Source organism: Salmo trutta, chromosome 14 (genome assembly GCF_901001165.1).
Source record: "Salmo trutta chromosome 14, fSalTru1.1, whole genome shotgun sequence".
Taxonomy (NCBI): Eukaryota; Metazoa; Chordata; class Actinopteri; order Salmoniformes; family Salmonidae; genus Salmo; species Salmo trutta.
The window spans coordinates 81,307,777-81,326,770 of NC_042970.1; the positions used below are offsets into that span (position 1 = coordinate 81,307,777).

General features: G+C 47.7%; 1 protein-coding gene across 1 annotated transcript; it reads right to left on the reverse strand.

Moving 5' to 3' along the window:
• Nucleotides 1-8,472: 8,472 nt before the first annotated feature.
• On the reverse strand, nt 8,473-18,977 carry tnpo2b (transportin 2b; the record flags this gene model as incomplete). Its single annotated transcript, XM_029689895.1, is given in 10 exon segments — nt 8,473-8,787; nt 8,992-9,127; nt 9,427-9,501; nt 14,356-14,455; nt 14,725-14,800; nt 15,771-15,866; nt 16,254-16,352; nt 16,537-16,624; nt 17,764-17,922; nt 18,783-18,977. Coding segments are annotated over 9 exon segments (996 nt in total), but the record flags the coding sequence as incomplete, so codon positions are not given.
• Between the last annotated feature and the right edge of the window lie 17 nt (nt 18,978-18,994).

Here is an 18,994-nt window from a genome sequence, read left to right on the forward strand (position 1 = left end):
GCTCAGTGCTTTCTGTGGTGGAGGGGCAGCTCCAACATGCAGGTGTTCCAGCCTAGCTCAGTGCTTTCTGTGGTGGAGGGGCAGCTCAAACATACAGGTGTTCCAGCCTAGCTCAGTGCTTTCTGTGGTGGTGGGGCAGCTCCAACATGCAGGTGTTCCAGCCTAGCTCAGTGCTTTCTGTGGTGGAGGGGCAGCTCCAACATGCAGGTGTTCCAGCCTAGCTCAGTGATTTCTGTGGTGGTGGGGCAGCTCCAACATGCAGGTGTTCCAGCCTAGCTCAGTGCTTTCTGTGGTGGAGGGGCAGCTCCAACATGCAGGTGTTCCAGCCTAGCTCAGTGCTTTCTGTGGTGGAGGGGCAGCTCCAACATGCAGGTTTTCCAGCCTAGCTCAGTGCTTTCTGTGGTGGTGGGGCAGCTCCAACATGCAGGTGTTCCAGCCTAGCTCAGTGCTTTCTGTGGTGGTGGGGCAGCTCCTCAGTGCTTTCTGTGGTGGAGGGGCAGCTCCTACATGCAGGTGTTCCAGCCTAGCTCAGTGCTTTCTGTGGTGGAGGGGCAGCTCCAACATGCAGGTGTTCCAGCCTAGCTCAGTGCTTTCTGTGGTGGAGGGGCAGCTCCAACATGCAGGTGTTCCAGCCTAGCTCAGTGCTTTCTGTGGTGGAGGGGCAGCCAGCAGAAATACAGAGCCTAGGGGCTAGTTATCTTTTCTATAGTTGCACGGTGATTGGCTCAGTGTTCTGTCACTCACGGGGACACTAAGTCACTGTCAAATCTACAGGGAGAGCTAGGCAATTCAAGCTCCCTTGGGTGCTGCTAAAGATTTACATTAGAAGTACCCTTCCAAGAAGGCTCAAGGTCATTGGTCACAGATAAAATGATGTCACCTCACATTAAATCTACTGTAGCTTTGATTTGACTGATCATGTCAACATCATACTGTCACAGTCTTAGCTAGCGAGCTAAACAAGCAGTCATCATCATGAATCACGTCTACAATCTACCGGCAAATCCTTTTCAATCCTTTTCAATCCATGTCATATGAAAATAATTAACGAAGAGAAATTATAGATCAAATGTATCGGTGCTCATCGGCCATTGGACATAAAAATTATACAAGTCTGAAATCGCAAATTCAACAATGAGTGGTTTGGAAGGAATCAATGGCTAACTGCAAGCGTTGCAAAGCAATCACTATGTTGTTTCCCCTGCCTGCTGTTCGGTGGAGAGGCTGTGAGGTCCAAGTCTGGGTTTAAGGGTTTAAACACCTGTCTGAAACGGTCTCTTTTCCAAGCTGAAAAGGATAAACATTCACACCCAACACCATGGGCCAGAGAAGGTTGAATACATTGGCCATGCTGTCAATCCAGCTTGACTTCTGCTGCATTCAAAACAACTGGAAACTTGGAACTCTCAGACCTTAGTGCGTTCAAGACAACTGGGAACTCTGAAAAAAACGAGCTTGAACTGTGAAAATAAGTTTAGGATTTTATTTTTATAAACTCCCATATACTGGGTGAAACACCACAGTGTGCCATCACAGCAGCAAGATTTGTGACCTGTTGCCACAAGAAAAGGGCAACCTATATTTATGTTTATTTATTTTCCCTTTTGTACTTTAACTATTTGCACATCATAACAACACTGTGCATAGACATAATATGACTATGTATCTATTATTTTGCAACGTTTGTGAGTGTAATGTTTACCTTTCATTGTGATTGTTTTTCACTTCTGTTTATTATCTACCTCACTTGCTTTGGCAATGTTAACATATGTTTCCCATGGTAATAAAGCCCTTTGAATTGAATTGAATAGAGAGAGTGACTTTAGCCTCACTATGGTGTGGCCTTGACTTATCTCTTATAGTGTATGGCTGTGCACACACACACACACACACACTCTTTCTCTCTATCTCTCTCTCTCTCTCCGGAGAAAGGAGGACCTATGCCTCTGACGTCAATAAAAATGAATTCCCTTTCCTGTCAGAGCGCGCTGATCGTTGCCTTTGTTCGCACACACATTAGCAGCTCCAGAGCCCCGCGTGCAGTAACAGACGGGTTAACCGAAAACCTTTCTCAGAGCCACCAAAGAGCGCGAGAAGAACGGAGTAAAACAAGGTCAAAATAAAAAAAAGGAAAATTGTAAATAGTGTTCAGGACTTTTTTCCATTTCCAAAACCCTTCACCGCGGTAAGTGTCCTATAACCAGATATGTGGTAGCTTTTTAACACTGCTAGGTCTAAATACCACACTTTGTAGAGCACCTTAAATCTAGTTGAATATATTGGATATTACTCCGAAATAACTTTAGCCCCTTCTTCTCAGTGCTGGAGGGGGGGGGGGGGGGGGACTCTACACAGAACCTGGAAACCTGATACAGTAGGAATATCTGGCAACTCATTCTCATACCCATTCAGCTACCCAGACCTGGAAACCTGATACTTTATCACACCGTCTGTCAGGGATTTTCAGTGGCTGGGGGAGGAAGAATACCTGAAACCTGGCAACCTCATATTAGCCTATACCTGGACCTGGCAACCTCATATTAGCCTATACCTGGACCTGGCAACCTCATATTAGCCTATACCTGGACCTGGCAACCTCATATTAGCCTATACCTAGACCTGGCAACCTCATATTAGCCTATACCTGGACCTTGAACTGGCAACCTCATATTAGCCTATACCTGGACCTGGAAACCTCATATTTGCCTATACCTGGACCTGGAACTGGCAACCTCATATTAACCTATACCTGGACCTGGCAACCTCATATTAGCCTATACCTGGACCCTGGCAACCTCATATTAACCTATACCCGGCAACCTCATATTAGCCTATACCTGGAAACCTCATATTAACCTATACCTGGACCTGGCAGCCTCATAGTAGCCTATACCTGGACCTGGCAACCTCATATTAACCTATACCTGGCAACCTCATAGTAAACTATACCTGGACATCTCATATTAGCCTATACCTGGACCTGGCAACCACATATTAACCTATACATGGACCTGGCAACCTCATATTAACCTATACCTGGACCTGGCAACCTCATATTAGCCTATACCTGGACCTGCAGCCTCATATTAACCTATACCTGGACCTGGCAACCTCATATTAACATATACCTGGACCTGGCAACCTCATATTAGACTAAACCTGGACCTGGCAACCTCATATTAGCCTATAACTGGCAACCTCATATTAACCTATACCTGGACCTGTTAACCTATACCTGGACCTAGCAACCTCATATTAACCTGGACACCTCATATTAACCTATACCTGGACCTGGCAACCTCATATCAGCCTTCACCTGGACCTGGCAACCACATATTAACCTGGACCTGGCAACCTCATAATAACCTATACCTGGCAACCTCATATTAACCTATATCTGGACCTGGCAACCACATATTAACCTATACCTGGACCTGGCAACATAATATCCTATACCTGGAACCGGCAACCTCATTTACCTATACCTGAACCTGGCAACCTCATATTAACCTATACCTGGACACCTCATATTAGCCAATACCTGGACCTAGCAACCTCATTTACCTATACCTGAACCTGGCAACCTCATATTAACCTATACCTGGACCTGGCAACCACATATTAACCTATACCTGGACACCTCATATTAGCCAATACCTGGACCCGGCAACCTCATTTACCTATACCTGGAAACACCTGATGCTGTATCATATAATCAACCATTACGTTTCCTCTCCCCTCTTGGTGATGCTGGTGTGGTGTAACCCTGTCCCCTGTAGCAATGGGACATAGCCCACATGTGAACAGTGTGGGTGTGTCTCTCATGTTCACAGTGGCTAAATGACATTGCCCGGGGTGTTCTATGTGCTGGAGATCCATTACTGTCCCTCTATAATAATAGATGCCACTTAGCAGACGCTTTTATCCAAAGCCACTTACAGTCATGCATACATTTTATGTATCGAACCCACTATTCTTCTGTTGTAAGTGCCATGCTCTACCACCATGCTCTACCACCATGCTCTACCACCATGCTCTACCACCATGCTCTACCACCATGCTCTACCACCATGCTCTCTGAGCTACAGAGTATCTCTCTCACACACACACACACACACACACACACAGGTGTGTTGTAGTTCTCTGTGTACAATTAAACTGCTGTCTGTGTTCCCAAACAGGATATGACATCATTACCAAATGAATGAGGTCTGGAACATGACAAAAGTGTCTTTCTCTGTCTCTGACACACTCATTTTTTCCTCTCTCCTTTCCTGTAAAACAGCAACACACAGATCTGTCATGGCCCACATTCACCCGGCGTGGAAAAATACACCGGGTGGCGTCCTAAATGACACCCTGTTCCCTTTTTACTGCACTACTTTCAGAGCCCTATGGACCCTGGTCAACAGTAAGGCACTATATAGGGAATAGGGTGCAGATTGGGACGACAACAGGTTTTATGCAGCCGCAGTTCAAAGGTTATTACATTAACAAGGAGGCGACAGTTGGAAAGATTGGAAGAAGAAACTTTATGTATTTATTTCCACAAAGAAATGAGTTGAATGTTTGTAGAGATTGACACATAGGCAGCAGTCCATTGAAATACTGGAGCACATCAAAGTCATTCTGCAAAACTTGAACAAGTAAGATCATGCATGTTTCTACAGCCGTCCCTTCCTCCCCCTCAGTCTCCCCTCCCCTCTTTCTTCCCTCCGTTCCTCAATAACCCTTAAGTTCTACAAGTTCCTAAGTTAGAGCCCTCATTTACTAAAGACACTTGATTGCATTTATTAACCAATTAAGTCATCACAATATCATAACGAGTCCAAACGATCTACTACAGAACATTGAAACCTGACAAAAAAAACATCTTTAAATAAATGAAAATGGATACAAAAATATGAAAATCTAAAATCTAAACTGATAAATTGATAGAAATAGAGATAGCAGAATGGGGGAGATGTAGATTGTCTTTGTTGAATGATACATTGATTAGTTTATCGCTTCTATGATCACAGTCCTGGTCAGTCAGTCATCTATACATCTGTGCAAAATGTGTCCAAATTCACTAAAGCTGAGATATGGATATTAAAGGGGAAGTTCAGGATTTTACAACTTAATGTTAGATTGTCCCTCACCCTGAAAGTATTCAATGGTTCAGGAGAAACTGAAATCCCTGGATCGATTTTCTTTAAAATAGCCACTAAAAACTTCAGCTAACTTTAAATGTCAAAGGCCAAAATACTGAACGTCCCCTTTAATGACACTAAGGCTGGGATTCATTCAAATCCTCATTAGATCTGTCTCATGACATTTAAAGGTAATTTCCAATTGAGCTGACGTTTACCGTGAATGCGGTCTCCGCGAACGTGGGAACATTGCCTTTAAAAAGGTGCTTAGCCGAAAAGGGGCGATCGGATTGAATCCTGGCCTCAAACTGCTGATAACCTCACAGCTGTCTATACTGTACATAAAGTTGGCTAGCAGGCACATTTTCAATACCAGTTTCTGTTAAAGTGCACCCTCTATCCAACTCTATGCCTGTGTCCAAAATGGCACTATTCCCTTTAAAATGCATTACTTTTGACCAGAGCCCTATGAGGAATATATATATAGGGAATAGAGTGGCATTTGGGACGTAGGCTGTTGGCATTCTGTTTTTGCCATCTGTCTGTATGAGTCCTAGCTCTGCTTTCCTATTGGAGGGATATTGTGCTCTTATCTTGGAACAAAGTGAAGAAAAGTAAAAGGATAACACTATTCTCTCTCACACACACACACAAGTTCCAGCTACAACCTCCTTTCCCTAGAAAATACAAACATGCGCCCACACACATACACAGTCAGTCATTGTAAAAGTGCAGATTACTCGCAGTTTCACTAACTGTTTATTTGCCATTTTAGTTTTCCTACTTTTGTTTTGCCAGTAAGTTAGAGACACTGAAAAACAATAGAACACGGACGTTAGAATTCAGATGTCCTTTATGAGGGAAGGTTAAAAAAATCCTTAATACAAAAATAAAAAGTGCAAAACCACAAAACTAAAAATAAACAATGTCTTGTTTGTGTTCACCATGGAAACTAAAAAATAGTAGCAGCAAATAAAAGAAAACAAAAAGCAACAAAAGATGGAATTCTTGTAACACGTTATCATGATAAACAACTCTGGGTTTAATCTCTTCACTCAAGATATCACTATGGCAACACACACACAGTTGGTCACAGTTTACAGGTGGAGGACATGGGGTGGGAGGAGTCAAGTGTTAAATCGTTACCTTATTAAAACAATCAACAATGTCATGTACGGTAAACAATAGGTAAACAAACTCAGACACGACACACACAGGTACAACTAGAGACGTGATCTTGAGGCTGTAATCTGTAGTTTCCTAACCTTATGTAAGAATAACAGGTATTATTTAAGCCCTATTTCTCTCCCTCTTATAATGATGACTCGTATGAACCAAGAGGTTAGTTATCCCCTGTCTATCTAGAAGAGAACATGAGAATTCTCTCATAAAAGTTATATGAAGAAAGCATTCCTTAGGGAAAAGGACAGAAACAAAACATGCTTGGTGGAGCATAGATCAGCACTGAACCAGTGATCTAGTACTGACAGGATGAATATTCATTTATATAGAATATCCTTTACCCCGGAAAAAAAGAGATATCTCCCAGAAATAAACAGGCTAGACACCTACCTGTCTGTCCCCAACACGCTGTCTGTCCCCAACACGCTGTCTGTCCCTCACTGACTGTTAATCCCTTACTGGTAGTGTCGGAGTCTGACTAGTTTAACAGCACCATCTACACAAAGCTCTAGGTATTGCAAGTGTGTGTGTCTTACTCTGGGAGTGCCTGTCAGTCTCTCTGTCTATGGCTCTCTCTGTGTGGTGGATTTTTTCTACAGTCTGATTTAAAAATCTGTTAAGTCGCTCTTTCCCTCTACTGCAGTCTAGCTGGCCTCTACCTACCCCTCTCTTTCCATCTACTGCAGTCTAGCTGGCCCCTACCTACCCCTCTCCACTGCAATCTAGCTGGCCCCTACCTCTCTCTACTGCAGTCCAGCTGGCCCCTACCTACCCCTCTCTACTGTAGCCTAGTTAGCCCCTACCTACCTCTCTCTACTGCAGTCTAGCTGGCCCCTACCTACCTCTCTCTACTGCAGTCTAGCTGGCCCCTACCTACCTCTCTCTCTCTACTGCAGTCTAGCTGGCCCCTACCTACCTCTCTCTCTCTACTGCAGTCTAGCTGGCCCCTACCTACCTCTCTCTCTCTACTGCAGTCTAGCTGGCCCCTACCTACCTCTCTCTACTGCAGTCTAGCTGGCCCCTACCTACCTCTCTCTACTGCAGTCTAGCTGGCCCCTACCTACCTCTCTCTACTGCAGTCTAGCTGGCCCCTACCTACCCCTCTCTACTGTAGCCTAGCTGGCCCCTACCTACCCCTCTCTACTGCAGTCTAGCTGGCCCCTACCTACCCCTCTCTACTGTAGCCTAGCTGGCCCCTACCTACCCCTCTCTACTGCAGTCTAGCTGGCCCCTACCTACCCCTCTCTACTGCAGTCTAGCTGGCCCTACCTACCCCTCTCTACTGCAGTCTAGCTGGCCCCTACCTACCCCTCTCTACTGTAGCCTAGCTGGCCCCTACCTACCCCTCTCTACTGCAGTCTAGCTGGCCCCTACCTACCCCTCTCTACTGCAGTCTAGCTGGCCCCTACCTACCCCTCTCTACTGCAGTCTAGCTGGCCCCTACCTACCTCTCTCTACTGCAGTCTAGCTGGCCCCTACCTACCTCTCTCTACTGCAGTCTAGCTGGCCCCTACCTACCTCTCTCTACTGCAGTCTAGCTGGCCCCTACCTACCCCTCTCTACTGCAGTCTAGCTGGCCCCTACCTACCCCTCTCTACTGCAGTCTAGCTGGCCCCTACCTACCCCTCTCTACTGCAGTCTAGCTGGCCCCTACCTACCCCTCTCTACTGCAGTCTAGCTGGCCCTACCTACCCCTCTCTACTGCAGTCTAGCTGGCCCCTACCTACCCCTCTCTACTGCAGTCTAGCTGGCCCCTACCTACCCCTCTCTACTGCAGTCTAGCTGGCCCCTACCTACCTCTCTCTACTGCAGTCTAGCTGGCCCTACCTACCCCTCTCTACAGCAGTCTAGCTGGCCCTACCTACCCCTCTCTACTGCAGTCTAGCTGGCCCCTACCTACCCCTCTCTACTGCAGTCTAGCTGGCCCCTACCTACCCCTCTCTACTGCAGTCTAGCTGGCCCCTACCTACCTCTCTCTACTGCAGTCTAGCTGGCCCTACCTACCCCTCTCTACTGCAGTCTAGCTGGCCCTACCTACCCCTCTCTACTGCAGTCTAGCTGGCCCCTACCTACCCCTCTCTACTGCAGTCTAGCTGGCCCCTACCTACCCCTCTCTACTGCAGTCTAGCTGGCCCTACCTACCCCTCTCTTTCCCTCCTCTATCTGTCCCTACCTGTTTCTGTGTTGGAACCTTTTCCTTCTGAATGTAGGTTCCCTCCTCTATCTGTCCCTACCTGTTTCTGTGTGTTGGTTGGGTCCCCTTAATCTTTAATCTAGAGGTGTCCCCCTGTCCCTCCCCAAGTCCCGCCCACCCTCCCGCTATGGAGAAATTACATAGGGCGTGGGGGCCGTCCGTCAGGGGGAGCGGCCAATGGCGTGATGGGTCCCTCTCCCCCTCCCCCCGGATCAGTTCAGGGCATTAACACAGATGGATGAGATTCCTTTTCACCTTCCTCCTCTACTACTGGCTCACCTGGAGAGGGAGGGGGAGAGAGAGAGAGGGAGGGAGAGAGAGAGAGGGGGAGGGAGGGAGAGAGAGGGAGAGAGAGAGAGAGAGAGAGAGAGAGAGAGAGAGAGAGAGGGAGAGAGAGAGGGGGATGGATGAAGATTTCTGGGTCAGGATCACAACCAGGGACTGCCATCTAAAAGAAGTGACATATTTAAAGTGAGCGTGTACCTGACGTTAGGTTAGGGGGGGGGGGTTTCTACACGCCGTAGCAGGCAGACAGTCTCTCCTTCAGCTGGGGAGGAAACTGTTCTGAGAACTGCTGCCAGTTCTCCTCTCCTACCTGGTCCTTAAAACCATGGAGGATCTGGAGGGGAGGGGGCGCAAGAAAGAGGAGAGGGAGAAAGGGGAAGACAGAGGAGAAAATACCTTGATTCCTCAACAAAGAAATGACAGAAACAATATGTCTGAAATAATTCTCTGCTATTATGGTTAACATCCCACTATCATACAGTCCACACACACACACACGGATCTGGGCCAAGCAAAGCTTTTCCCAGGATATGTCCTAAATGGCAGCCTCTCCCTTCCATAGTACACTACAGTAGTGCAGATCAAGGGGACAAGGTGCCATTTGGGACAGAGAGAGTTGGGTCCTCCACACACCTTGTAGAACATGTCTCTCAGGTCGTCTTTAGGGCTGACCCAGGACGCCACGGCATCACAGAAGAAGATAAAGTCCTGCAGAGAGACATTCTGTGATGTTATTTCACCCTACAGAAGGACTGTCTCTCCATGTACAGGTCTGCTCTCTTCATACCACAACCCTGCTGCTGACTTCCTGTCTTACTTCCTCTGTCTGACTCCCAACACCTGGTCCCAAACCCAACCGCAGTGCTACAATGTGATTTTAGGTGTGTGACGTAGGTCACTTGACAGACATGGTCGCAGCGATTTAGAACCCGACAGGCGATATCAAAACGCACCAAAATAACTTCAACAGGTTAAATGACCAGAGACTGTCCCCTGGTCCATTCTATCAGCCTACCTGTATTACTGGGCTTTATCAATGTGTTACATGTAGTTTGAAGAGACTTTCTCTAAAGCTATTTTTACAGCCTACCTTTAAGGAGTGGGACGATTTTCAGACGGAGATACATAGGTGATCAATATTTATTTCTAGGCTATGTAGTAAACTACAGCCTAAATCATATGTAGGAAGTCCATTTCCTAAGAGAGAGAACTGCCCCGTGCTTCTCCTCCCATGCACAGGCCTCCTGACAGCACACACACACATCTGATCTCACAGGTACTGGACCGGAAGCAGCAACAACAGGGAGGCCGTCATAGTCAATCACAATTTGTTCTGAACTGACTTGCTGAGTTAAATAAAAGGTTCAATCAAAACAGAATGATGACAGCAACACATCTGCATAGTCCTGTAGGATATAGCCTGGTTCTGCATAGTCCTGTAGGATATAGCCTGGTTCTGCATAGTCCTGTAGGATATAGCCTGGTTCTGCATAGTCCTCTAGGATACAGCCTGGTTCTGCATAGTCCTGTAGGATAGAGCCTGGTTCTGCATAGTCCTGTAGGATAGAGCCTGGTTCTGCGTATTCCTGTAGGATAGAGCCTGGTTCTGCGTAGTCCTGTAGGATATAGCCTGGTTCTGCGTAGTCCTGTAGGATATAGCCTGGTTCTGCATAGTCCTCTAGGATAGAGCCTGGTTCTGCATAGTCCTGTAGGATAGAGCCTGGTTCTGCATAGTCCTGTAGGATAGAGCCTGGTTCTGCGTATTCCTGTAGGATAGAGCCTGGTTCTGCGTATTCCTGTAGGATAGAGCCTGGTTCTGCGTAGTCCTGTAGGATATAGCCTGGTTCTGCGTAGTCCTGTAGGATATAGCCTGGTTCTGCATAGTCCTCTAGGATAGAGCCTGGTTCTGCATAGTCCTGTAGGATAGAGCCTGGTTCTGCATAGTCCTGTAGGATAGAGCCTGGTTCTGCGTATTCCTGTAGGATAGAGCCTGGTTCTGCGTAGTCCTGTAGGATAGAGCCTGGTTCTACGTAGTCCTGTAGGATATAGCCTGGTTCTGCATAGTCCTATAGGATATAGCCTGGTTCTGCGTAGTCCTGTAGGATATAGCCTGGTTCTGCGTAGTCCTGTAGGATATAGCCTGGTTCTGCTTAGTCCTGTAGGATATAGCCTGGTTCTGCGTAGTCCTGTAGGATATAGCCTGGTTCTGCGTAGTCCTGTAGGATATAGCCTGGTTTCTGCGTGAGTCCTGTAGGATATAGCCTGGTTCTGCGTTAGTCCTGTAGGCTATAGCCTGTTCTGCGTAGTCCTGTAGGATATAGCTGGTCTGCGTCGTCCTGTCGGATATAGCCTGGTTCTGGTAGTCCTGTAGGATATAGCCTGGTTCTGCGTAGTCCTGTAGGATATAGCCTGGTTCTGCGTAGTCTGTAGGATATAGCCTGGTTCTGCGTAGTCCTGTAGGATATAGCTGCGTTCTGCGTAGTCCTGTAGGATATAGCCTGGTTCTGCGTAGTCTGTAGGATATAGCCTGGTTCTGCATAGTCCTGTAGGATATAGCCTGGTTCTGCATAGTCCTGTAGGATATAGCCTGGTTCTGCGTAGTCCTGTAGGATATAGCCTGGTTCTGCTTAGTCCTGTAGGATATAGCCTGGTTCTGCGTAGTCCTGTAGGATATAGCCTGGTTCTGCGTAGTCCTGTAGGATATAGCCTGGTTCTGCTTGGTCCTGTAGGATATAGCCTGGTTCTGCGTAGTCCGTGAGGATATCGCCCTGGTTCTGCGTAGTCTGTAGGATATAGCCTGGTTCTGCGTAGTCCTGTAGGATATAGCCTGGTTCTGCGTAGTCCTGTAGGATATAGCCTGGTTCTACGTAGTCCTGTAGGATATAGCCTGGTTCTGCGTAGTCCTGTAGGATATAGCCTGGTTCTGCGTAGTCCTGTAGGATATAGCCTGGTTCTGCGTAGTCCTGTAGGATATAGCCTGGTTCTGCAAAGTCCTGTAGGATATAGCCTGGTTCTACGTAGTCCTGTAGGATATAGCCTGGTTCTGCGTAGTCCTATAGGATATAGCCTGGTTCTGCGTAGTCCTGTAGGATATAGCCTGGTTCTGCGTAGTCCTGTAGGATATAGCCTGGTTCTGCATAGTCCTGTAGGATATAGCCTGGTTCTGCATAGTCCTGTAGGATATAACCTGGTTCTGCGTAGTCCTGTAGGATATAGCCTGGTTCTGCGTAGTCCTGTAGGATATAGCCTGGTTCTGCCAAGTCCTGTAGGATATAGTCTGGTTCTGCATAGTCCTGTAGGATATAGCCTGGTTCTGCATAGTCCTGTAGGATATAGCCTGGTTCTGCGTAGTCCTGTAGGATATAGCCTGGTTCTGCGTAGTCCTGTAGGATATAGCCTGGTTCTGCATAGTCCTGTAGGATATAGCCTGGTTCTACGTAGTCCTGTAGGATATAGCCTGGTTCTGCATAGTCCTGTAGGATATAGCCTGGTTCTGCGTAGTCCTATAGGATATAGCCTGGTTCTGCATAGTCCTGTAGATATAGCCTGGTTCTGCATAGTCCTGTAGGATATAGCCTGGTTCTGCATAGTCCTGTAGGATATAACCTGGTTCTGCATAGTCCTGTAGGATATAACCTGGTTCTGCATAGTCCTGTAGGATATAGCCTGGTTCTGCGTAGTCCTGTAGGATATAGCCTGGTTCTGCATAGTCCTGTAGGATATAGCCTGGTTCTGCATAGTCCTGTAGGATATAGCCTGGTTCTGCGTAGTCCTGTAGGATATAGCCTGGTTCTGCATAGTCCTGTAGGATATAGCCTGGTTCTGCGTAGTCCTATAGGATATAGCCTGGTTCTGCATAGTCCTGTAGGATATAGCCTGGTTCTGCATAGTCCTGTAGGATATAACCTGGTTCTGCATAGTCCTATAGGATATAGCCTGGTTCTGCGTAGTCCTGTAGGATATAGCCTGGTTCTGCATAGTCCTGTAGGATATAGCCTGGTTCTGCATAGTCCTATAGGATATAGCCTGGTTCTGCATAGTCCTATAGGATATAGCCTGGTTCTGCGTAGTCCTGTAGGATATAGCCTGGTTCTGCATAGTCCTGTAGGATATAGCCTGGTTCTGCGTAGTCCTGTAGGATATAGCCTGGTTCTACGTAGTCCTGTAGGATATAGCCTGGTTCTGCGTAGTCCTGTAGGATATAGCCTGGTTCTGCATAGTCCTGTAGGATATAGCCTGGTTCTGCATAGTCCTGTAGGATATAGCCTGGTTCTGCGTAGTCCTATAGGATATAGCCTGGTTCTACGTAGTCCTGTAGGATATAGCCTGGTTCTGCGTAGTCCTATAGGATATAGCCTGGTTCTACGTAGTCCTGTAGGATAGAGCCTGGTTCTGCATAGTCCTATAGGATATAGCCTGGTTCTGCATAGTCCTGTAGGATATAGCCTGGTTCTGCGTAGTCCTGTAGGATATAGCCTGGTTCTGCGTAGTCCTGTAGGATATAGCCTGGTTCTGCGTAGTCCTGTAGGATATAGCCTGGTTCTGCGTAGTCCTATAGGATATAGCCTGGTTCTGCATAGTCCTGTAGGATATAGCCTGGTTCTGCATAGTCCTGTAGGATATAGCCTGGTTCTACGTAGTCCTGTAGGATATAGCCTGTTTCTGCATAGTCCTGTAGGATATAGCCTGGTTCTGCATAGTCCTGTAGGATATAGCCTGGTTCTACGTAGTCCTGTAGGATAGAGCCTGGTTCTGCGTAGTCCTATAGGATATAGCCTGGTTCTGCATAGTCCTGTAGGATATAGCCTGGTTCTGCGTAGTCCTGTAGGATATAGCCTGGTTCTGCGTAGTCCTGTAGGATATAGCCTGGTTCTGCGTAGTCCTGTAGGATATAGCCTGGTTCTGCGTAGTCCTATAGGATATAGCCTGGTTCTGCATAGTCCTGTAGGATATAGCCTGGTTCTGCATAGTCCTGTAGGATATAGCCTGGTTCTGCGTAGTCCTGTAGGATATAGCCTGGTTCTGCGTAGTCCTGTAGGATATAGCCTGGTTCTGCGTAGTCCTGTAGGATATAGCCTGGTTCTACGTAGTCCTGTAGGATATAGCCTGGTTCTACGTAGTCCTGTAGGATATAGCCTGGTTCTGAGTAGTCCTGTAGGATATAGCCTGGTTCTGCGTAGTCCTGTAGGATATAGCCTGGTTTTTAGGAGGACGATTTGCAGGCAGAGACAAATAAATGGGTCATCAGTACTTATTGGAAATGTGAAGGAACAACGCTCGCTCACCATAGTAACCTAACCTACAGTCACCATAGTAACCTAACCTAACGTCGGTTGAGCGCCCACACCGGCCCAACTAGGAGAGGGACAGGTCCAGGCCCAACTGGGACAGGTCCAGGCCCAACTGGGACAGGTCCAGGCCCAACTAGGAGAGGGACAGGTCCAGGCCCAACTAGGAGAGGGACAGGTCCAGGCCCAACTAGGAGAGGACAGGTCCCTCCCTCTTACCTGGACCACTCCCCCAGGGTTTACACCAATCATCATGCAGGTCCCTCCCTCTTACCTGGACCACTCCCCCAGGGTTTACACCAATCATCATGCAGATCCCTCTGAAGGCGGAGTCTTTCTCCTCGTTGTCACGGATGTTCCGTAGGGACGTACACCTGTCACACACACACACACACACCGCGTCACACACCACCGCGTCACACACCACCGCGTCACACACCACCGCGTCACACACCACCAAGTCACACACCACCACGTCACACACCACCACGTCACACACCACCACGTCACACACCACCACGTCACACACCACCACGTCACACACCACCAAGTCACACACCACCACGTCACACACCACCAGATCTAAACACCTTGATAATGATCAGTGACGAGAAGGATTAGATGTCTGATGTGACAGACTCACCACGGCCTGATGAACTGCTGGAGCATCGGAGCCACCTCCTGAGGACACACGTAGCCCAGGCGACCAATCGTAATGGCTGGAAGAAGATGGGAGGAGCCTCAGTCATGTGTACAAACACCCAACTAAAAATCAAGCGCTGGTTTGACATCGCTGATGTACAAAGCACTGTATCATAAATAACTGCTCATTATTATTTGTAGATGAGTCAGTCACACTTTACCCAAAATGCATCGGCTACAATGTCAAACAAACCCAATGATTGCACCCGTGTTCAGTATCTGTGTGTGCGTTCAGTATCTGTGTGTGTGTTCAGTATCTGTGCGTGTGTTCAGTATCTGTGCGTGTGTTCAGTATCTGTACGTGTGTTCAGTATCTGTACGTGTGTTCAGTATCTGTGCGTGTGTGTTCAGTATCTGTGCGTGTGTGTTCAGTATCTGTGCGTGTGTGTTCAGTATCTCTGTGTGTTCAGTATCTGTGCGTGTGTGTTCAGTATCTGTGTGTGTGTTCAGTATCTGTGCGTGTGTTCAGTATCTGTGCGTGTGTTCAGTATCTGTGCGTGTGTTCAGTATCTGTACGTGTGTTCAGTATCTGTGTGCGCGTGTGTGCGTGTGTTCAGTATCTGTGCGCGCGTTCAGTATCTGTGCGTGTGTTCAGTATCTGTGCGTGTGTGTTCAGTATCTGTGCGTGTGTGTTCAGTATCTGTGCGTGTGTGTTCAGTATCTGTGCGTGTGTGTTCAGTATCTGTGCGTGTGTGTTCAGTATCTGTGCGTGTGTGTTCAGTATCTGTGCGTGTGTGTTCAGTATCTCTGTGTGTTCAGTATCTCTGTGTGTTCAGTATCTGTGTGCGCGTGTTCAGTATCTGTGTGTGTTCAGTATCTCTGTGTGTTCAGTATCTGTGTGTGTTCAGTATCTGTGCGTGTGTGTTCAGTATCTGTGCGTGTGTGTTCAGTATCTGTGCGTGTGTGTTCAGTATCTGTGCGTGTGTGTTCAGTATCTGTGCGTGTGTGTTCAGTATCTGTGCGTGTGTGTTCAGTATCTGTGTGTACCGGTGTTCTCCAGCAGGGTCTTGGGTGTGTTGGGTCTGTTGATGATCTCTACCAGCTGGTTCAGGACCAGAGACACATAGGGCTGCATCTCTACACCTACAGACAGACGGACACAGAGATGGAGATGGAGACGGACACAGATGGGGGGGAGACAGATGGAGACAGAGATGGGGGGGAGACAGATGGAGACAGAGATGGGGGGGAGACAGATGGAGACAGAGATGGGGGGGAGACAGATGGAGACAGAGATGGAGACAGAAGGGGGGACAGATGGAGACAGATGGGGGGAGACAGATGGGGGGGAGAGACAGAGAGAAACAAAGCAGAGAAATATCATTAAGGTAACTCATGCTAGCAGCATTGAAACTGACAATTGCTTTAATTATTAAAGAACAAAATTGTAGATTATTCTAAGTAATTATAAATCATCTCTCACATGTACATATTAGCTACGTGTACAAATCTACAGGCAGAAAGACTCACCCATCTGCATGCATATCTCTCCTATGGCCCAGGTAGCATTGTTACACACAGAGATGAACTCTGGGTTCAGGTTGGTCCCTAGGATAGGCATGAACTCAGCTGGGGACGCACACACACACACACACACAGAGAGAGACACACACACACACGTTGAGAGAAAGCCAAGGGGAAGAGAAAGGGAGGACAGTACATAACATAAGGAGTATGATAGACTGGTAGTTACACAGTTAGTAGGAAAAGGAGGAGGAAGAGAGAGATGAAGAGAGATCGTATAGGTCGTTACCGATGCAGGGTTTAACATGAGGGAAGCAGGCCTTGGTCAGGTCACCCAGCAGGGCAAAGGAGCTCTGTCTCACCTCTGGCATAGTGTCCTGGAGATAGATCATGTGTGTGTTAACTACATGGTCTATATATCACACAAGATGGTTATGTACAATCAAATACAGCCAGCGTCTGTTACACCACACACACACACACACACACACACACACACACACACACACAAGCGGATCCCAAACTGAGTCAAGATGAGATCTACCAGTCAGATTATTTTACTCATTATAAACAGGACTTAAACATAAGCCTATGCAACATGAACCAATTAAAAGCAGTAGTGTAGTAATGAGGGTTGTACAGTAGGCTACAGGCCCAGTACATTATCACTGCATATTGGCTGTGGTTGAGTCACCCTGCCAATGTTGTTCTACTCAGACCATTTTAGAAGTATATGATCCACTGGTAATAAACCATCACTTGTATTACAGCTGAGTGACCTGAAACTGAAATGATGTTCTTTATTATACTGGACTGACTGGCGGCTCCGCCCCCTCCACTAAGACTGGCCCCAAAGGGAGACGGCTCCGCCCCCTCCACTAAGACTGGCCCCAAAGGGAGACGGCTCCGCCCCCTCCACTAAGACTGGCCCCAAAGGGAGACGGCTCCGCCCCCTCCACTAAGACTGGCCCCTAAAGGGAGACGGCTCCGCCCCCTCCACTAAGACTGGCCCCAAAGGGAGACGGCTCCGCCCCCTCCACTAAGACTGGCCCCAAAGGGAGACGGCTCCGCCCCCTCCACTAAGACTGGCCCCAAAGGGAGAGCGTCTTCCAGCTGATGGAGAAACTCGAGTCACTTTGCATTATTTCTGCCACATGCACAAATTCACGTTACTCCTGAGACATGGTGATCTGAGCCATCTGATTGGCCAGCGGTAGGCGTATAGGTGCACTTGATTTGCTCTTCAGCCACGCTGAGTAGGCCTTCAGACACATGAAATGGTTGAAAATGGGAACACTTGGCCTACCCGGTACGCAGGGCAGCTGAAACAAGTGCACTTCCTGCCAACAGCGTGAGACAGAATAAAAGGCTTTATCTTTGAGTTTTTATAGAAATGTTTAGAGATCGACTAGGAATGCCTTGGAGACGGGCCGCTTGGTGACCACTGACCTAGACATTCACACATATGTAGAGTTACCACTGAAAACACACTCACACACACACACACACTCCGTACCTGCATGCACTGAAACAGTAGTGTCATGATGTTGCTCCTGGACACCAGCTGATCAACGTGGCCCCCCAGGCCCTCAGCCAGACCACTGAGGAGGTCCAGGGCCACGATCATAAAGTCCTTATCAGGAGCCTCGTACTGGTCCGGCTGTTGGCTGTACATCTGGGGGGGAGGAGAGGGGGAGAGAGAGAGTTAAGTTAATACATTGGGGGGAAGAGAGGGGGAGAGAGAGAGTTAAGTTAATACATTTGGGGGGGGGGTTAAGATCAAAAACCACTCAATCTTTAAACCACTGATGATAACTGTGTGTGTCTTTGACACTACAGATACAAAAGTATGTGGACACCCCTTCAAATTAGTGGATTTGGACATTTCAGCCACACCCATTGCTGACAGGTGCAGGCCTTACTGAAGAGCTCAGAGATTTTCAAAATGGCACCATCATAGGATGTCGCATAGTGATAACTGTAAAGTTTGGTGGAGGAAGAATAATGGTCTGGGGCTGTTTTTCATGGATCAGGCTAGGTCCCTTAGTTCCAGTGAAGGGAAATCTTAACGCTACAGCATACAATGACATTCTAGACAATTCTGTGGCAACAGTTTGGGGAAGGCCCTTTCAACATGACAATGCCTCCGTGCACAAAGCGAGGTCCATGGAGAAATGGTTTGTCAAGATCAGCGTAGAAGAACTTGACTGGCCTGCACAGAGCCCTGACCTCAACCCCATCGAACACCTTTAGGATGAATTAGAACGTCGACTGTGAGCCAGGCCTAATCGCCCAACATCAGTGTCCGACCTCACTAATGCTCGTGGCTGAATGGAAGCAAGTCCCTGTAGCAATGTTCCAAAATCTAGTGGAAATCCTTCCCAGAAGAGAGGAGGCTGTTGTAGCAGCAAAGGGGGGACCAACTCCATATTAATGCCCATGATTGTGGAATGAGATGTTCGACGAGAAGGTGTCCACATACTTTTGATCGTGTGTGTGTGTGTGTGTGTGTGTGTGTGTGAGCACACGTCTCACCATAGCCTGAGCCAGTGTTTTCTGCACCAGTGTAACACAGCGCTGGTAGACTGGTTCACAGTAGGGCAGGAAGCCACTCTGGAGGGCTGTAGCGACAGAGGACAGACACTCTAACAGAGGAAACAGGTCCTTATCTTCATCCTTCAGCTCATTCCACTTGGCTATGAGAGGAGGCATCAGCTTCTCTATGTACTCCTTGAAAAGAGAGAGAG